We start from the raw sequence: 20559 nt of genomic DNA, 5'->3' as shown, positions 1-20559 counted from the left end.
AGAATTTGATTAACATGACTTTTGAATTTAAATCACAATCTTAAAAACTGTTTTTATAAATAACTTATAATAAAAATAAGTTAAAATAATTGTAAGTCAAAAACTTGTATGATAAAAATATTCAAAATAATATTTTGAAGAAAAAAATACAGTATTTAATTAAAATCTATGAATTTTCATTTTTTTAAATCAAGATTTTGATTTAATTTTATAATAATTTTTTTATTCAAGTATAAATTATTTCTACCAAATCACATTATGACATAAACTTAAGTAACGAGTTTTGATGAAGATGAAATAGAGATTCGAGTTGAATGGCATTAAATTACTCCCATGCCGCTTGTCCCTCCCTCTTCCTTCTTGTGTTTTTCTTTGAACTCACAATTCTATTCGATGTCAGATTCATAGCTCAAGTTGGCAAAAAAAAGAAAGATAGGCACAGGTGTAAAACAGAATTTGCAAAATGAGGTGACAGTCTCAAACACCAAGATGCACAGTAGAAGTAATAAAGCCTCCAACTCCAGTCACCATCTCGTAGGCAAATTTCAAGCATTTATATAAAACCAGGCGTACTAGTTACAAGTTTAAAATATTAACATCGATTTGGTTCAGTCAAGAAGCAGAGAGCTGGGTTCATATTACATAAGCAAGTACAAAGTCAGGTTCAATCTCTTCTCTTCTTCTTCTTCTCCTTCTCAGTTGAATTCTTCAACTGCACATCAAACAGTAATTTATCAGCTAATGGAATATGATAACAGAAGAAAAACTATAAGGCATGGATGATGGCTATTCACTCCGGGCATTTCAGTTCAACTTACCATGATTATGAGAATTCGGACAAAAACAGCAACGAAGTCGGTGAAAAGGCTCAGGGAATGCTTCACATAGTCCAGATCACCAAGGTGAGCTTTCTCAATGATATCCTGGGTGTCGACTACCACATAGCCCACAAACACCAGAAGCCCAAAGTACAGCTGTGAACATTATCAAGACCAGAATATATAACAAGCTGTTAGAATCAGGCAAACAAAAGCAGCTAAACATGAACTACAAAAAATGATCATAAAAAATTTCATAGCCAGAGATACCCTACCTCAAATTTAAAGAGGGCTGCAGATCCCCCAAAGATGGAGGATGCAAAGTGCAGCCATAGAAGGATGGAAAGGCCAGATGAAAGCAAGCCACCCAAGTAAAGATATTCTCTACGCCTAGCCAACATAGCTGCTACTGAGAAACATCCAAAGGCCACCGCAGTTCCCACAAAAGCTGTAATCAGAACACTGACAGAAAAGCATCTACATATCAGTGCTGTGCACCCCATCATCATGCTAAAAAGGGCTACATAAGCATAATTGTCCTAGCAAAAGGAAATGTATCTAATGGGTATCATGCAGGCAATGGGCCTCCAAATGGAAAGACATCATTCCAAGCACGATAAGTTTCCTAGTACCATCGGACTCACCTAAACCAACTCATTCAGTGAGTGACCACACAAGCGCCATCAACAGAGAATATCACCATTTTACAAATACACTAATTGCAGAATGTCAAAAATATGCACACTACCATCCATTTTACAGCTAAAACCCAGACTTTATTGTTTGATACCTATATATATATATATATATATATATATATAAACATACACACGAAAATCGTCCAAGTGATATGTACCTTGGATCAATCTGAATGGCCAGATCAATCAGAGGACCGATAGAAGCCCCTTGGAGGAGTGCAGTTGCCATCAAGAGAGCAACCCTCTTTTGCTGCTCATGATAAAAACGAAAAGAAGGAAACACAAACACCAAGAAGAGAAACCAGGTCAATACCAGAAAAATGAATATGGACTGCACCCGAAGGAAAAAAAGAGCCATAGAAAAGACCAAACAATACCTCTTCATAAGGAGATATGGAAAGTAGCCAAGCCATGCATCCAAAGCATGCGATAGTCGTTAAGAGACCACCAATATTCCACAGAATATGGAGGTATGCCCCAGCGGCAGATGCAACCAGTGCACAACATAAGGTCAGATAAACCTGCAAATTTAACAAGTTTAGATCACGAACCAAGAGATGTGGAATCGATAATCAGTTGAAATCGATTTCGAGTTTTTCAAGAGACCCGCCTCGCCTGGTTAATTAATAAAAAGACCCAAGAAATCCGACGCAAATTTGACATAAAAGCTCGATTGTTCTCAAATTATTATTTCATAATTGCCCCTATCACAGGGATTTTGATGGAAACCAAAAAGATGTGTCCAGGGAAATAAGAGTTACCTGCTTGAGATGATTCTGAACAAGAGGAGAGATCTGGCGTAAGTTCTTGAGAGAATCGTAGCTCCAACGGTTCCTTGAAGCCGATTGAGAGTCAAAGAAGGAAGCGAAGGCGTCCATTGTTTGGTGGATAGAAAAGTCAATTGATCGAATTTTTGTTGTGTATTCGAGAATTGCCTTATGCTTTGCTTTATATATGTGTGCGGGCGTGTCCGGTTGCAGTTTCCTTCGAGGAAGTTTCTGGATGCCCGAGTTGCGATGTTGCCCCTTTCTTTGATGCACCCAAGTTACAATTCTGTCCCTCTTGGAATCCTTGCAGCTGTCATTTTTGTATCGCTTCCACTTGACCCCGGATCGATGCTTTTATTTGTACTTTAATATATAAATAGTGGTTTATTTGTACTTTATTCGGTATTATTAATAAAGTTACTATTTACAAATATTACTACTTTGGACAAAAAAAAAAAAAACTTTGATCAAAAGCAAGCAGGGGAAATGGACAGAGGGGCATTTAAGGAAATCAGGTCATTCTGGAAAGGTCAGGGTCAACGCTTGAGCGATGTGGACAAGCAAGAGATCTTTCTCATATAAACATCGCTTCGTCACCAAGCAAAAATCAAACCCCGGTGTATTTTACTACACTAGCCTTTGTCGAAGGCTACGTCTTCCATCCAATAACATCTTGCCACGTCATATCAATGGAGACTGCAGAGCAAATAACCAACATCAACATTAATATTACCGTTAACAATTAAAAAAAAAAAAAACACTAAATGATGTCCTCACATGCCACTATGAACTTCACTAATAAACCAGGTTTGGGCCTTATATTTTAACTTCTTTTTATTATTTTTTTATTATTTTTTTTATTATATTTTTTTTATCCTTTAAGATGTGGAAAAGTTTTACTGTATTTTTCTTTCATCTCTTTTGGTTTCTTTTGATGCCACCATGATTTCCATGATCAAGTTTTTAACTTTGTTGTTGTTTTGGGTTCTTGGTGGAACGGGATTGTGGAAAACTAGTTTATTGTGGAAGATAAAGAACTCCAAATAATAACTATCTTAATTAAAAATCATAATCAAGATATAAAATAACCTAATCAAAGCTAAAATTATATTAATAGAAAACTCGATTTAATAACTATCTTAATTAAAAAACTGAAGTTATTGGATGAAAAACTCTTACTCTTTAATTATAGAGAATCAATAATTTAAAATATTAAGGATGAATGTTACAAAGAAAATTATCTTGGTTCGATAAAAAATCAAGAGTATAAACAACATTGCCACACATAAAACATTATTTTTAAATAATATACAATTTCTAAAAAAATACCTTAATACAAGCTAAATAACGTTATTTAATTCTAGATAAAACATCATAAAAAAGCTAAAAGAAGAATTCTAAATAAAATAAAAAAATAATCCTAAATCAATTAGAAAAATAATGCAATTCTCGCATAATATCTTCTAGGTTATATCGTAAAGTCTTCCCGAACTCCGATTGTTATGAAATCTTAACCTTATAAACTAAAGGCTTTTAGAATCTTCTATAAAACTTTTAGCTGAATCCAAATGTCAGATAGAAAGTTATGTGTATTAGTGTAAAATTGTGCATTAAGAAAATTAAGCTCAGAATAACCTCTCTTTGTCCAGCCAATAAGCTATCAAGATTTCTTACTCGATCCATAAGCTACTAGGCTTTCTCAACTCTTTCTCTTGTGTGGATTATATTAATTAAAACATGATCATTTTTTGAACTTGTCTTCACCTAAATATTTTGAATTAGCCAATTAAATGCCTCTTTGATTTTCTTGGCTCTTGACCTTATAATATTCCTGATTAATATCTTTAATAGATCATTTAGTGATGCTTGTTAATTCCGATTGCTCTCACTTCTCTAAAGAATTTGACCCTCAATTATCATTATCCCTTCTAGGCTATAACTTAAATCTTTTATAGGCTTGAAATTTTTCCTTACTTATATGCTTCTAGACCCAATCATCTGGTTCAAAAATAACATGTTGGATAGCCTTTTTAGATTTAGATGTATATAATTCTCTCTTTTTCTCAATATATTGCCAAACACTCTCATAGAGTGCTTTTTTACTACCATTAAAATTAACTCTTTCATCAACAGATAAATGAATCAAATCCAAATAGTAGTGGATTGAAACCATAAATAATTTTAAATGGTAAATGATTAGTTGTAGAATGCACAATTATTATATGTAAATTCAATGAATGACAAATAATCCTCCGAATTTTTCATATTCTTTTGAATGAAAATACACAATAGAGTAGTTAAAGTCTTATTTATTTTTTTATCTGAATATTCGTTTATGGATGACATATAGTAAAAAACAATAACTTAGTTTCTAGCTTTCCTATCAGAACCTTTTAAAAGTAGCTAAGAAATTTAGCATCTTAAAAAACCTATCACAACAAAAACAAAAAATAGAACCCCTACCCCTTTTGACCTAGATAAACCTAAAACAATACATAGAAATATCTACCCAATATTTTTGAGGCATAAGTAAATAATTATAAAACTCATACGGGAAGATCTTAGATTTTGATTGCCTATACATGACACATCTATCACGCACCCTTTTTGTATCACATTTCATTTTAGTCCAATAAAAATGTTCTTGCAAAACTTCTAAAATCTTTATAAGACCAAAGTAATCTTTAAACTATCCCTTTAAGCTTAACATATGAACAGTTTCACATAGAATTATTACGCGCACACAGTTTATTCTCTCTAAATAAATAACCATCAAATCTATAAAACTTACCATATGTTGATTTCTCACAAACATTATCTAAATTAGCAAAATCATTATCATTGACATACAAATCTTTAACATACTGAAAACTTAGTAATTTCATATTCAAAGTATAAAGAATAATGTACCTCTTAGATAATATATTTATCATTATATATCCTTACCTTATATATACTTAATCACATATGGAAAGGTTTCAATGAGTTCTACACACTTAGGATGCCTTATATTCAACTTATCATATCGTTTCAAGTGTTTTATTGACTCTTAATCTGAATGGATAATAAATTCCTTCGACCATAAGTAATGTTTTCAAGTTTTTAAAGTCCTCATGAATGCATAAAGATCTTTGTCATAAGTTAGGTAATTCAATGTTGCTCCATTAAGCTTTTCACTAAAAAAAAGCAATTGGTTGCTTCTTCTGCATCAACAATTTCAATTCATATTCATGAGACATCACACTCAATTTTAAAAGCTTTAGAAAAGTGAGGTAATGCTAATAAAGATGATGAACATAGCCTTTTCTTTTAGAAAATTAAATGCATGTTCTTGTTTACAACCCTATTTAAAGCTAATAGACTTCTTAACAACCCTAGTATGTGATGTGGTTAGTATGTTAAAATCCTTAACAAATCTCTTATAAAGACTAGCAAAACCATGTAAGCTTTTTACCTCGGTAATTTATTTAGACATGGACCATTCTTAAATAATCTTCATATTTTTCTCATCCATCTTTATACATTTTTTACGAACAATATAACAAAGAAAAACAACTTTTTCCACGCAAAAAATACACTCTTTGAGATTAACATATAATATTTTCTTTCTCAAAACTTCAAGCATGCAACACAAATGTTGCTTGAGGGTTTTTTTATCATCTAGGTTTTTTTTTCCTTTAATTTTTTCATTTGTTTTTAGCATTCAAGTTTTTTTTTATTCTGATCCTTAGTTTAGCAAGGGACAATAACCTAGTATATTTTACCATGGAAACATATATAACACATTCATATATTCCCATCTATTTTTTTAATATATCAATAAGCATTCTCTTGTGTTCCCATCCCTTTTTTTTTTTCCTTCGATAACAACTTTTCAATATTTTTTTAAAAAAACTAACATTATTTATGGAGATTCACTTGTTTATATGAAAACTTTCAAACAATGTAAATTTAAACTTGAATTAGATAAGAAGTTGGATTATGTGGTTTTTTTTGTTAATTTTATTTTTTATTTTAATTTTATTCTTAATTTTTTTTTATTGATCAGTTGAATTACCTTTGGACCAACTAAGTTGACTAGGTCATATCAAGACAACTTTCATACAATTAATTTTAAACTCAGATTTGACAAGTGTTGGATTGAGAGATTTTGAGATTCACCAACTAGGTTGGATTTAACAATAATATCAAATAATTCTCTATAATTTGAATATTTTTTATTATGTTAAAAAAATTAATCCAACACACAACTTAGCATGAACTGTAAAATAATAATAACCAAATGTATTGTGAATATATTTATAGTCATTAATTGTCAATAATGATCTTTCTAATTTCCAAGATTACCATGCACATCACACATGCATTCATTGCCTATTAAATTTCCATTCTTCAAGCCAAAAAAAAAAAAACTCATTTTGCATCAGATTTGAGTTTGATGAATTTCAAAATCCTTTTCATTAATCACACAAATTTTAATATTAATTAGCAGGCAATTTAATTACCATTCCACAATGGCATTAGATAGAGTATCGAAATCATTGAATCAGATCACATTCATTTAAGTGTTTTTTTTTTCTATAGCTATTATATTTCGTATCTTAATATATGCACTCGTTAATATTTAAATTTTCGTTCATTATTATGCTTAAATCAAAATAGTCATTGTCTTATATTTAAATATTTAATTTTAAAAAATTGAATCAAGATTCTCTTAAAAAAGTCTATTATTCCATGTTAATTTCTCACATTCTTTTTCTCAAAAAACCTAAATTACGCTTACTTGAAAATCTATTGCAATTAACTTTTTCAAACAATAGGCGTCCTGTAGAAAGCCTACTTGGAATAAATCTAAGCCCTCTATTAGCCGTATCCTCTATTTTCATAATAAGCTCTAAAATTAAAGAATTAAGTAACTCTTATAAAACACGTAGATTTCATGCACATAAAATTCTAAAAACCTCCCAATTAACTATCATGTTTATTATTGAATTTGTAAATATAAGAATTTCTTAAATGTAACGATTGTAAACTCTTGTATAGCCTTATTATACATTATAAAACGAGTATATTATAATTCAGCCTCTTTTTTTTTTTTTTTTTTTTATAATTTTGCAAGTTAGTCCTTTTGTTTTTGAAAATCAAAAGTTAGTACCATGAACAGAGTTTACTATTATTAGTATTATTGAAATTTTTAAATATCCCTTTTTAAATGAGTTTTTAATTTTGTCTAGAGTAGATAAGATCTAAAATCTTGATAACAAACGAAGATATTTTAGGTAATAAAACAATTTAATAAAAAAAAACAACAAAAGCACATAAGTTACAATCAAATATGAAACAAATGAGTCAAATAATTATTTCATTTAAAACACAAGGATTAAATAATAAGATACCATTCTAAAAAATTGCAATTAATGTTTCCAAGCAGAAAATCATTTGTAGTTGATTGCTTGTACTTGTAATAAGAGCTAAAAAAAAACAGCACAAAACATATAAGATATAGATTCTGAAACAATTATCAAACCTTCATAAACGTCTCGTTAAATCCCGACCATATTCATTTTTCCTATGACAATTGACATAGAAACCATCAAGGCTCAAGCTCTTCTATGCGGCTTACATCGGGAAAAAAAAAAAAAAAAGGCACAGTGTTAAGAAAACAAGGAAGCCCTTGCCCAAAAAACAAAAAAGAAGCAGCCTCAGAGAACAATTATCATTTATTGATTATAGTACACCACCTGAAAACAATCTTTATTCCAGTTGGTTCAGAAAAAAAAGTGGCATCACTTCACATGGAACGGAACTACAGTTGAAAAGGTATTCTGGACACGTCAGAGCAGTAAGGCAGCCATATTTGCTTTTTTCTGGAAATAAAGCACTTGTGTACAATTATGTATTTCATTCTCGTAATCAGTCAAGGTACAACGCGCGTAAAAGATTTTACAATGGATAAAAAGGACAAGCTCCCAAGGGTGCTACATTTACTGTCTTACAAGCAGTAGAATAAGCAAATATCCTATCGAAAAGATATGGGTAGATGGTTAGCCTAAATCAAATGGAGTCAAGAGGACATACCGTCCATAAATCTGATCAAGGTTGCCGTTGAGAAATCTTGATAGGTCTGGCAATGCTTTGTCCATGTGAAGGAGTTTTAGTTCGAGAGTCCAAGCTGTGTCCCTGCCTGAGCAGCTTCTGCCTTCGAAGGCTCTCATTGCATGGAGCAAAGAACTCGTGTTTTAGAGCATCATCTGCACTAATCCTCAATCTGGGATTCACTGTCAAACATTTGTCCACGAGGTCAATAAGTGAGCTTGGGACTGCATCCAGGAAATCTTGTCTTTTTGAGTTCAGCTTGCACCATTCCCAAACTGTCGTGGGTGGCAAAGATTGCATATTATACAGGTCCTGAGAAAGAATGAGCTCCTGAACATGAATCCATTTTCTTCTCATAATTCATGGAAGATCAAAACAAGTAATGGTAAATACCGCTGGGAATGAGGATTCTCGGTTATGTAGCTTTGAGACTTCCCATAGATCTTCACTGCCTCTTAACTTTGCTATGTCCTTTATATTCCTAATAACGACAGTAATATGGTTAGCAAAAGAAGTGGATGAAACGAAGTGCGCCAAAATTCTATTGGAGGTAAAAATAAAAAAAATGTTCTTACTGTTCGGGATCACCATAAAAGGGCGTTTTTCCTATTATCAGGTATAATAAGGTGACCCCAGCAGACCAAATATCAACCTTGGGCCCTTGATAGAGAGATCTGAACAAGACCTGCGTGAACCACACACAACAAGAAACTCGACTTTACCACTTTGACAACCATAAAAAAAAAAAAAGCAAATGCCCTTGCTAAGGAGTAAGGTGTTCTTATCATTAAATCTTGACACGTTCCTTTCGTTGGGAAGTGGAACCTGGAGAACACATTCTTTATGCAAGCCTGACCATAATTTATACTACCAAGTTCTAACTAAAGACCACGTTAGGCCTTGTTTCTAACATGAGCTTGAAGCATATACAAAAGAAATTGGTATTTGGTGACTAATTTTGAAGATCATCAGAAAGATATCAGAACATGAATCCATACAATATAAGATCATACCGTGAACAAATGCATCTGTTAGCGATTATGCCCATAATTTAATGGCCAGTGCACAATGTAACTATCTACCAACAACCTTGGAGTAGAATTCCATCCATTCTACGTAAAAAAACACGCAGTCATGTCATCTCAGTTGAGACTCACCTCTGGAGCCCGGAAACCTTTAGTTCCAACACAAGGGCCTTCTTTCTTGTTCTTCCCATCACCTAATAACAAACAACCTCATTAGTGAAACAGAGAAAGAAGTGCTGACAAATATATTCTCTAAGGCAAACACTATAGAAACTCACATTTGTTCTTAACTGAGCCAATCCCAGCAACTGTTATGCCAGTTGAGTGCAGAGGCATTGGAGTGAGATAAATATGTCGTCCATCTACTTTTCCAGGAGGCGCAGCTATCCTCTTCCTCATAGAAGCTGGAAAACTTGATGCTTCATGATTTGGACCCTGCATTGCTTCATGCAACAAGCTGATAAGCTCCTTCCTACCTTGGCTTGGCAGAGGCTCTTTCATCCTTTCTGCTGAAGGAGTCCTAGCACTTGTTGCATCCTTGACCGAGGTTATACCAGAGCCATCTGCTCCCTGACTTATCATAATATTCCTAACAGCCTTCTTTTTTACATTCTTGGCCTCCAAAGTAGACTTGAAGTCTTTTATCGGCCCCAGATCAACTGCATCCAAGAATTTACTACCTGGGAACCTCCTACTTTTCGAAGGAGGAACATATTTGGCATTGGAAGCTGCAACACTATTGAAGCTTACGTCATTAGCTGCCTTTGATTTGTCTGCAAAATAATAATAATAATGACAACAACAATAAATAAATTATACAAAGAAGCTCCATCAATTTAGGTTTTCAAACATTTGATGATAAACTCCATCAAACCTATGGTCAAAGAATCTGCAATTGAGCAGGTAATAGCTAAGTTTCTCCCAAGTCTAAACGCCTAAACTAGAAGGTTTATCAAAAAAAGATCAAAAGATAAAAAGTCAAGGGAAAAGCAATTTTTCAAGTTTTTTAGTGGCAAAAAAAGTCCACGTGTAAAGTTGACATTTCATTTTGCAACTTTACTAACTTATTATCAGCTAACAATAAAATCTTCAGCTGAAGACTGACTAATTCATCCTCTAAACTATTCCATGCTAATGTCATGTTTAAATATAAAAATCTCAAATAAGAATAAAGCTTACTAATTGTTCCAAGCTTTTGATGCAGATCCTGCCAAAACACAATAAAGACCAAGATAAGCTTCCCTAACTCTTTTAGAACAGTGAAGATGTGAAACAGTTTGGCACTTGGATAATCATGTAGATGTACCCAAAAAAATGTCACTAACCAGGGCAAGATTGAAATCGATGAGATAACCTTTATTGGCTTTGCAGGAGAAAAGGAAGTTGCCAGGTTTTATGTCTCTGTGGACCACTCCCTACTAACATGAAAAGAACTAATTATTTTTTATTTCTGTGAAAAAGCTTCAAATCGGAAAGAATGTGTGAGCAAAACTTCTCACCTGTTTATGAAGACTCGCAAGGGCTCTGAACATGCAGTACCCGTACCACCGGAGCTGAAAAACATCTATTTCCTTTTTCAACACCTAAAAAGTTGACGCAAAACCAAGATCAATTAATTGATGAGACAGATATTATCCATCGAAGCATCTTTTAATCACCTCTGGTCTGTCATGCTCAACATACTCCAAAACAAAGCAGTCAGAATTTTGGTTCTTGAGACAGCCTTCAAATTTTATCACAAAATTTTTGCCCCTGGATTGGAAGAATTAACTAGCAGGTTAAAGACCATCAGTTTCCTAATTCAAAATGCAACATACATCTTTCAAGTGAAGCAAACTTCCCTATATGCTTACCCGAAGCGCTCCAGCATCCTGAGTTCGTTGCTAAAATGATGTCTATGAGCATTCTCATGAGGACCTGCAGAACCAAAAAGGGGAGCTGGATATTAGTAGGTGCTTTAGATTATCCCTCCACAGAAAAATCAGGCTGAATGCTATGACTTATCATTTCCCATTTATTGTATAAGCAGGTAAAAATTAAATGCATCAGGAAGCATATCTAACACAGTTGCTTCACTTGTTTACAGCTATATGAGAAGCGTAGCCGTTAACTCCTTGGAGTATTCACATGCTTTGAGAATCCACATTAACTTGAATATAACAATATCATTGCTGACTAAAATTTAATTTATAAAAGGCAAAATGCAGAAATGCACTTGAACAGAATAAAGCAGAAACACAAATTTACAATATGGCAGAATGCATCTCCATGCTGAAATAGAGCGTATAGATTTCCAGATCTCCACTCCCCAATCACCCCCATGGCCCCACTCCATTCATTGGGGTGATAACTTAACCATTCCAACCTATTTCAAGGAAAATAAGAAAATATGAACTCTGCCCTCAAAAGCACTACTTTCAATATCCACAATGATTAACTTTATTATGATAGCATACAACAAGCCTTGTAACCTGAGTTGCAACTGTGATTCACTCAGGAGAAATCCCAATTATTTTCATTAATTCCATGATCAACAGTGCAGATTTCATTGAGTTCGAAACAGAGTTCATAAATTTTTCGAATTCCTAAAACTCACCAGTATTGAAAAAAAAAAAAGAGTTAAATATACATCATCTGAGATTTGCATAAACATTTTCTAATTTACTGAATAATTTTCATGTCAGAACTTGTAATTCTAATAAAAAGTACAGACAAATAAACATTCTCAATTTCTCCCATCCTTAAATATAGGATTTTGGCAATCAAATGATCTTCAAATACGTCTTGATGGAGATGAACAATAAATGGATTGTATAACTTATGTATAGAAAAAACTATAAATGATAGTAGATTAGCCTTAATCCGATTCTACATTTGAATTTTCTTACATACATTTGATGGCAACTGTGGTACCATCTAGCTTCCTCGTTGCCCGGTAAACAGTGCCATAACCACCTGCCAGTTGCGGTTAAGAGGTGACTGTCAATTAACGCACATAATATGATGTGCCAGCTTTGCCAGAAAATGAAGAAGGATTTCATACCTGAGCCTCCTTCCTCTTCAACAATATAAGAATCAAAGCATGGAAAGTCTTTGGATCCCACTCGATCCTGAAAAGAAACCATCAATAGATCTATCAATGAAAATGAAGACAGCTAATACTAGCTAACTCAGTGAATTAGCTCCATTTAGAACATACTATTGAGGCATACTGAACATGTGTAAAGCTTACGAACATGGAATTTGCAGGAGTCAAGCTTACCTTGGGAGAATTAAGGGCACAATCCTTCTTTCTTTCTTTAGTATGAATATCATTGCATGTCTGCTTTGATTTTTGCCCCATGCTGATTTTCATGTGATCCTTCCTCCCGCGCTGGTTCTCTTTAGGAGGGATAACAGCCTTCTTTTGCTCTAGGGACTGGCAGAGAGCTTGCTGTCTTGGAGAAGCAGCAACACCAGTAGTGACCCTAATCTTGGTGGAGGGTTTTGAGTCTTTTAACTTCTTTGGAGGAACACAAAGCTCAGTAGTTGAAACCTTAGCCTGATTTTTCACATGGTTAGTTATTGCCTCTTTATCCAGAGAACTCAGCTCATTCATCCTTCTAAAGTTGCTTTCTTGTGGCATATTAATAGTATTAGTTGACTGAAAATGGTTTATGCCTTCCCCTTCCATTTTACCATAATCAATTAACAGTGCTTCGTTGGTTTCAGTTCTTACAGTTTCAATATGACAGTCATTTGTACCATTACAAGCACCATTAATACTCGTAAACTCCAACGAAAATGCTTTGCTCCATTTGACATCAGCCAAGCAACATGTGGCATTGATGTCTATTCTACTTTCAAGATCTATCTCATCCACTTTAGCCTCTTGGAATACAGCTTCGCTATCCAACATTACAATGGGAAGAGCAGAATCTTCATCAAGCTCACATGCCATCATTCTTTTATCCTCCTTGCTTTCCACAATAGCCCCTGTATTCATCTCATCTTCTACATGTTCAATATTCCTGAATTTACAACCTAATTCGCTGGCTAAGGTTTTAACAAAAAAGTCGGGTGAAAGAATAGAATTATTTGGCTGGATTAGCATGTAACTTGGCTCAACATTAATGCTGCTGCTGACATCCCCGGTTAAGTGAAAAGGTAGCTGCATGATTTACAAATAACACATGTCATAAAAATTGGATTTTGCAGGGTTGTATTACAAGGACCGTGTTACTTAGCTCCAGAAAAATTATTTCATCGATTTTCTTTTTGAACAGAAACTACTAAGACAGTCTTTCACAAGTTCCTAATAAACTTCTCAGTTCTCATGTACTTGCTTTGCAAACACATGGGTCAAAGAAAAAGACCGAAACCATTTCCAGGTTCTGTAAAGCCCATGTTAAATTTTCTACAGTGAAGCAATCACAATGAAATTGTAGATTTTAGCTTTAACTCCAAAAAAAAGTGCGAGCAAATTGCTAAAAATCATAATTAAGTAAACCGGTCAAGACTTACCTTCCAGCAATCATTTCGAATTCTTTTCGGCAAAGGACAAACTTCTTGATCCTTATCGTACACTGCATAATAAAACCACCATAAATTCAATAATCTAACAAGTCAATGATCGAAAAAGCCAAAATAAAATAGAAATTTACCATCTGCATAATCAAATCCAATTCGCTTCCGTTTCCTAAAATACATCCTCACAAGATCCTCCAAAGGAACCTCGAGGCCGCAGATTGCATGCCAGATCCGAGTCGCAAACGCTTCAATCAAGTTGAAATTGGATAGAAATTGATTCAAAGCGAGAAGACCAAGTGGAGAAATGGTGACCAGGAAGTTGTCGCTACTATTGTCATGGTTGGATGTCAAAGTGATTGGTGAGTTAGGGACAGAGCAGAGAGATTCGATGAGATCCGGTGAAGCATTGAAAAGAGTACAGTGAGATGCGAGGTCTGGAGCTGGAGTTGGGTTGCCGATTGAAAGGAGGAGTGCGAGGATGTGCCATGCCTTCTCTTGTAAATCGGATTCGGTGGTGGTGGTGGTGGTGGTGGTGGTGGTGGAGAGGGAGTCGATGAGGGCGAGTTGCGTATTGTAGAGCTGAGTTTGCATAGCGAGTCTGAGTGGTGAGCGAGAGAGAGAGTGTTTTAGGGTTTGGACATAATTCGATTTGCAGAAATGTGGAGAGAGAGGCGCGGATTTGGGAGTTTTGATGTTTTGAGATTTGGCAATAGTTTCCCGCCAATTTTAATTAAAATTCGAGTTTGGATTTTGGAAAGGATTATTGTCCGCAATCGCTATTTGCCATGTGATTTATCTCGGGTTATATATTTTTAAAAAGAAAACGAATTGGTTAGGCAGGGTTTTTTTATGTATTTTTTGCCATTAAAAATTTAGAAGTGTCAATTTAAAAACTAATATAAGAATCAAATTAAATAAATTATTAGCTATATGAATCTCTGCAAATAAATAAATAAAAAATTATTAACCATAACTAAAAATAAAATTAAAAAAATAAATAAAATATATAGATTAAGATATTTATCTCATAAAAATAAGATATTTAATCAGTTATAATTACTGAATTAGTCATTAAAAATATTTTTTTATTCATTCAATCCAATCGATAATAAAAATAGATATACAAGTAAATTAATTAAATAGAATAAAAATAAAAAAAAATATTATGTAAGGTTATACATATTAAAAATATTATCTAAAAATAAATATATTTTTATTTTAAAAATAAATTTCATTGATATAAAACATAAAAAAATTCATAGATAAATTGGAATAATATCTTTATAAGTTGTATATATACAAAATAATTTTAAACAAATCTCTATTAAAAAAATAGCTAACTAAGAAAAATAAAAAATTATAGAAGATGGATATTAATTGAAACATAAATAAAAAAAGATTTTAAAAAAGATTTATTAAAAGAAGGTATCAAATAAAATAAAAACCAAGATTAAAATAAATATATAAAAAGACAACAATAGTCTAGATATTGCAAGCATATTTCAGATAAATAAAGAAAAAAAAAGACACGAAATTAAAATTAATTAGTTAGTTCTATTTAATTTATACAAAAAAATGCTTTGAAAATAAATTGATAAATTAATCTTTTATTAACTAATATATAAATTAATAAATTATCAAATTATCAAATAAATAATATCTTAATTAATCAATACATTTTTATGATCACGAGGTATAACTGAAAAGTATTACTACTTTGATCAAATCACACTCTCGCCCAAGAATTTCCTGGTTTGATAGAGTATTACTCTCTAATTACTGATCAATGCTTATTAAGAACTACTGAAAATGTTCAATGATCAGTTGCTTCAGTCAACTGTTGAAAAGTTTGATAGCATGTAACTTTTTGTCACATGGTTCTGAGATTAAGTTTATAAACGACGAGGATGCAGCACATGCGAAGTTGGAAGTTCAAAATCGTAGCTTAATTATAGCTGAGAAGAAACTTGGGAGTTGCATGGCCTTGGAGAGCAGGGCTACGACCAGAAGAGCTGCAGCGATCAAGCTGGACACTACTACCATAGTCAGTCCAGCGGTGGTGACCTGAGACTGATGGTTTTCCACCATCCGAAAACCCTCCTAAATTGAATTCTGGATTTCATGGTTTCTAGGGTTTTTGTTTCACAATGTTCTACTTATCATGATTTTTCAGATTTTGCGTGTAGATCGGTTATTAAAATTAATAGAATCAGCTCATAGAGCGCAGCATTTGTGTATATTCTCGAGGTTATAATTGATCGATTCTCTTTTAAGAGTGCAAATGAAGATGGATATTACATCTAAAGTACATTAATTTACAATTATTAACTTCCCTGTGTTTACAATTGATTATTGGGAGAAGCCAAAAAATAAAAAATAAATCATCCAAGGTCAGCAAATTTGCGAGGGAAAAGATGAGAGAATCCACCTACTTCCTCCTTGGCTACAATCGGCAGACAAGACAAGCATTGATAAAAATATGATACTCCCTCACTGGTTTTTCCAGCATGCCGAAATTGGGTAGATTATTAAGTCTTCAGCATCCCATTACCAAAATCTCTTAAATTGAAGCACAAAAGAATCTATGTGAAGGTCAATAAAAGCACAGGTCACCCCGCATGGCAGTTAAGCAGCTACAACATATCACCTGATATGAACAATTTTGCTAGTTCCATAAAAATAAGAAATCCATCATAGTCTGTTCATTAGTTTCTTTTCCTTTCATCATCATTCTTTGACTGGTGAGGAACAGGAAAAATGGAAAAACTTATGGCCCGAGATATATGAGGCATAGCTGCTTACGTCTTCTTCATGAGATACCCCAACAATAAGCCAAGCAAGCCAATAATGATGAAGAACATTAATGATGCACCAGAGCGATTTTTGTTGCCTTGGCATCTCAGGAGCTCCTGCATCGTAATGTGTCATTAAGCAATTACCACTGTTTGAAGATGCTAGGAATCGGAGAAAGGCATATCAGAGCACATCAACTATCACATCAAGAAGCTTCAAAATTCTCATTCTTACATATGAACTTTTTGACTTAAAGAGATCTAAAGAGCCAAGAAAAAACCAGTCCTAAAGCAACAGGTCATACAAACTTGCAGCTAATTAACTCACTTACGATGTAAGCTGACAACAGGGTAATCAACAAAAAGCTAAAATGGGGATCTACTGAAACAGAAGGCAAAAATATATGAGAAAGGTGAGATAGTAGAGATTATAGCAGAAAGTATAATGGATAGAAGTACAACAGAAGTTACAGAAATCAAGCCTGATGACAAACCAAACATATCCCATCCAAGTATCCAGATGCATAACATGTGCTTTTACTTTAATCGGTTTTGTGATGATTGTTATATTAATCACATTATAACAGGCATCAACTTGCTGTTTCAAACTTGAACAGATTCTGATAGAACCATGAAGCCCACAAGGCACCATCACATCCTGTTTTAACTTTCCTTTTCAATTTCTCTTCATATTTGGATGAAAAGGCACCCATATTATGAAAGATTAACCTCACATCATAAAACCATGTAACAAAGCAGTCATCACAGGGACGGTAAGCATTTTAATTAGGGATGGACAAAGAAAAGAGAATACATAGCAAAAGATTCAGCAGAGTCAGCCTGAATTTCATACAAAAGTTTACATACAAAATATGATGGACCAGATGCAGCTCATGAGTACAACGAAACAAGTTCTACAAGTATCATTTTCATCCCACATCTGGCCATATCAGTTAATTTCACTAAAAATAGCAGGAAGTCAAATAATTAAGCACAAAGGAAAACAAATGCATTGGAGATACTGTTTGATTGTTAAAAAATACCCAAAAAATGTTAAGCTACTGAATACTGATGTAGGTTTTTGCTGGAAATGTAACAGGCACATTACAGATTTGGAGAACCTACAAGTCTATATACCTTGTAATGCATATAATTTTAGAGAGTTAGTAATGTTCAGATTTCAGAGATTAAGCACCTCTGGTTGAATTTCATAACTATGAAAGACAGAAGAGACAGATTGCATAGTTTTGTTTTTTCCATTTCTATGACTTTCCATGACAAACCAAACATTCTACATGAATATAGAAAATGAGGGGCAAGTAGACAAAACCATCCCACAACACAGAGAGATCAAGACTTATTTGCAAAGCACATTGAATCTCCATAAAATCTGAACTTACAAGAGAATGGTCAAATGATAAACTTGTTAATGACTCACCAATTCTCGACGAAGCTTGTTATTTTGTTGAATTGCATTATTCCTTTCATCAGTCAGCTTTGAAATGAGAGCTCCTGCCTGCAATTAGGCCAAGTATTTATTGTAGGCGGTAATTTATCACAACCTTGATATCAAGACATACAATTCATATAAAAAATTTGCCAAAATCAAGTCCACTGTAGCATAGCAGAAAATACAGTATTCAAAGCCAAGTTAAAGCACATTACAACATACAAGTAAATGCGAGTGTGTGTGCGTTTTGAGAGAGAAAGAGAGAGACAATTACAATTGATAGAATCAGAATCTAATATATTATTATTTTTATGCTTCCTCACAAATGAATCACTTGATAAGCATAAACTATAAAACTTAAATTTCAATTGATAGAATCAGAATCTAATTTTACAGATGAAAATGAAAAGAAGTTCATTATATCCATCTAGGATGATTTAATGAAAGAAATAGAGAGCAAATATGACTCCAAAGAAGGATTACAATGAGATAAAATTAAAGTAGAGTTAACGCTAGATAAAGATTCAACCAGAAAATGGACAAGTTTTCCTATCAGAAGATAGAAAATACCAGTTTGATGGATATTCCATTGCAGTCATAACTAAAGAAAGAATAGACAGTTGCATAGCTACAATCCTGACCAGACTGAAGTTACACCCAATTCTTTTCCCCATCTCAATGAGCTTAATTAAAATTACAAAGTTAGACATCAACATGCATATAATTGAAACACCAAGCTATATGTCATTAGAACTTAAAAGCTTGCTTGTGAGTTATGAGATAGAACTCCATAATCATTCCAGCATAGATGTATAATGTATTAGCAGTCAGCGACTTGGCAGTGGCCTCATTAAAATCACATGGATGATTAACTGCTTCAGAAACCATAAGTTAAACAGAAGCTGAATGAAGGGTTCTATATAGAAGCTCCTATCTAACAAAGCATGTAAACATGATCAGGTAAACAAATGCAGCTGAGTTTTACCTCCAAAGGTTTGTCTTGAGGTTCAAGATGCTCAACAAATGCCCTTGTTCCCTAAATTCACCAACAAAAAGCAATCCATCAATATCTTTAGGCTAATGGGAGTTAAAATGACAACATCACTAAAAGATTGCTTCATGAACTCACAGTAGATAAATCAGTGCCATTAACATTCCCATTGTCTGACACAGAACCCCAGGGGGGTGACCCTTCCTCGGACCCTTCTAGAACAGGAGAAGGTGGTTGAGGGGGAGAAACATAAAGCACTCTCAATTTGCACTCCTCGACAACATGCCCTGCCTCCTTACTGAACTGCACAGCCAAAATTACCATGCGCGCCATAACCCCTAAAGTCCATAACTAACCCCACTTGCAAAATAAACAAATTACATGCAAGTTACTTACCATTTCTGCATTAATATCCTTTGCAGTGACACCATCATTAGCTTTAACACTTTGAAGCAAAAACTTGTCCTTGCATTGCATGTCAGGAGGAGCTTCCTTTTGTGCTTGCATCGTGACTAAATCAAATCAATGCCAAAAATTACAACGCAGCACTAAAAATTAAACCACAAATTCGATTTTAAAAACCATGATAACAAAATGAACGAAATGGGCACCTGTAACATCACATGTGGAGCGAGGCAACACAATCCCAGCATTTGGTCGGACACAGTACTTCTTGGGATTTGTTGTTTTGACCTAAGCATCAAATATAATTAGAGATTTGAATATCCCACAAAAATATACATTGTAAAATTCCAGATTTGAGTTGCATACTGTTCTTGTTATTGTTAGGCTATCATATCGCACAAAATTTAATAATTCATACATTTGTTGCATACCCTTTTGATCCAATTGAATAAAAAAAAAACAAAACAGAGAGAAAGAAATGGAGAGGAAATATTAATTTACCTTGAAAGCGACATAATTATCAGTTTTATTAGACAGTTGAAGAGAACAAGAGATCTGCTTCTTCAATTCAACTAATCCCAAAAAACGAAGACATAAATTTACAAAGCAAAAGCAGATATATAGAAAGATAAAGTAGTGAAGGACTTCATGCATCGGTGACTTACAAGGGAATTTGAGCTCAAGAGGTTCGATGCCAAGGAGCTCTCCCGTGCTCATCTTCCCGTCAAACAAAACAAAGTACTACTAGTGCTCGGAAGAAGAAGAAGATCCGAAAAAAATATGAGCGTGAAAAGCAAGAAGAATCTTTTTGGTTTTGTAAACCAGATGGATCGAATGGCGGACAGATCGAGTGAGAGCGAGACACGAGGGAAGGGTTGGGCTTTCAAGTGAAGAGCAAGAAAATCAAATCAAAATAAGATGTATTAATTAATTAAATATTTTTAAAATAATAATATGAACAAAATACAATTTCAATTATATTTCACATCACTATCAAATTTAGGCTAT

General features: G+C 33.6%; 3 protein-coding genes across 3 annotated transcripts; all 3 read right to left on the bottom strand.

The window, feature by feature from the left end:
- Window positions 1-532: 532 nt before the first annotated feature.
- LOC133694406 (bax inhibitor 1-like) lies at window positions 533-2456 on the bottom strand. The gene is made up of 6 exons (XM_062115908.1): window positions 2278-2456; window positions 1894-2037; window positions 1675-1766; window positions 1094-1280; window positions 819-974; window positions 533-712 (listed from the first exon to the last, which is right to left on the bottom strand). Exons 1-6 carry the CDS (start codon window positions 2392-2394, stop codon window positions 665-667), a joined length of 744 nt encoding a protein of 247 aa, XP_061971892.1. The 5' UTR covers window positions 2395-2456; the 3' UTR covers window positions 533-664.
- A 5664-nt stretch (window positions 2457-8120) lies between these two features.
- LOC133694886 (uncharacterized) lies at window positions 8121-14583 on the bottom strand. Its single transcript, XM_062116582.1, has 15 exons — window positions 14048-14583; window positions 13908-13969; window positions 12667-13554; window positions 12448-12514; window positions 12297-12359; window positions 11258-11321; window positions 11063-11156; window positions 10904-10987; window positions 10730-10819; window positions 10584-10611; window positions 9683-10177; window positions 9537-9598; window positions 8955-9064; window positions 8773-8860; window positions 8121-8691 (listed from the first exon to the last, which is right to left on the bottom strand). Exons 1-15 carry the CDS (start codon window positions 14502-14504, stop codon window positions 8377-8379), a joined length of 2967 nt encoding a protein of 988 aa, XP_061972566.1. The 5' UTR covers window positions 14505-14583; the 3' UTR covers window positions 8121-8376.
- Window positions 14584-16434: 1851 nt separating this feature from the next.
- Window positions 16435-20456, bottom strand: LOC133700710 (vesicle-associated protein 1-2-like). Its single transcript, XM_062124380.1, has 8 exons — window positions 20217-20456; window positions 20053-20123; window positions 19758-19839; window positions 19543-19658; window positions 19285-19449; window positions 19141-19191; window positions 18144-18221; window positions 16435-16822 (listed from the first exon to the last, which is right to left on the bottom strand). Exons 1-8 carry the CDS (start codon window positions 20266-20268, stop codon window positions 16712-16714), a joined length of 726 nt encoding a protein of 241 aa, XP_061980364.1. The 5' UTR covers window positions 20269-20456; the 3' UTR covers window positions 16435-16711.
- Between the last annotated feature and the right edge of the window lie 103 nt (window positions 20457-20559).

This window comes from Populus nigra, chromosome 1 (assembly GCF_951802175.1).
Source record: "Populus nigra chromosome 1, ddPopNigr1.1, whole genome shotgun sequence".
Lineage (NCBI taxonomy): Eukaryota > Viridiplantae > Streptophyta > Magnoliopsida > Malpighiales > Salicaceae > Populus > Populus nigra.
The sequence above is the reverse complement of the archived record's forward strand: the minus strand, read 5'-3'. Positions and strand labels throughout refer to the sequence as shown.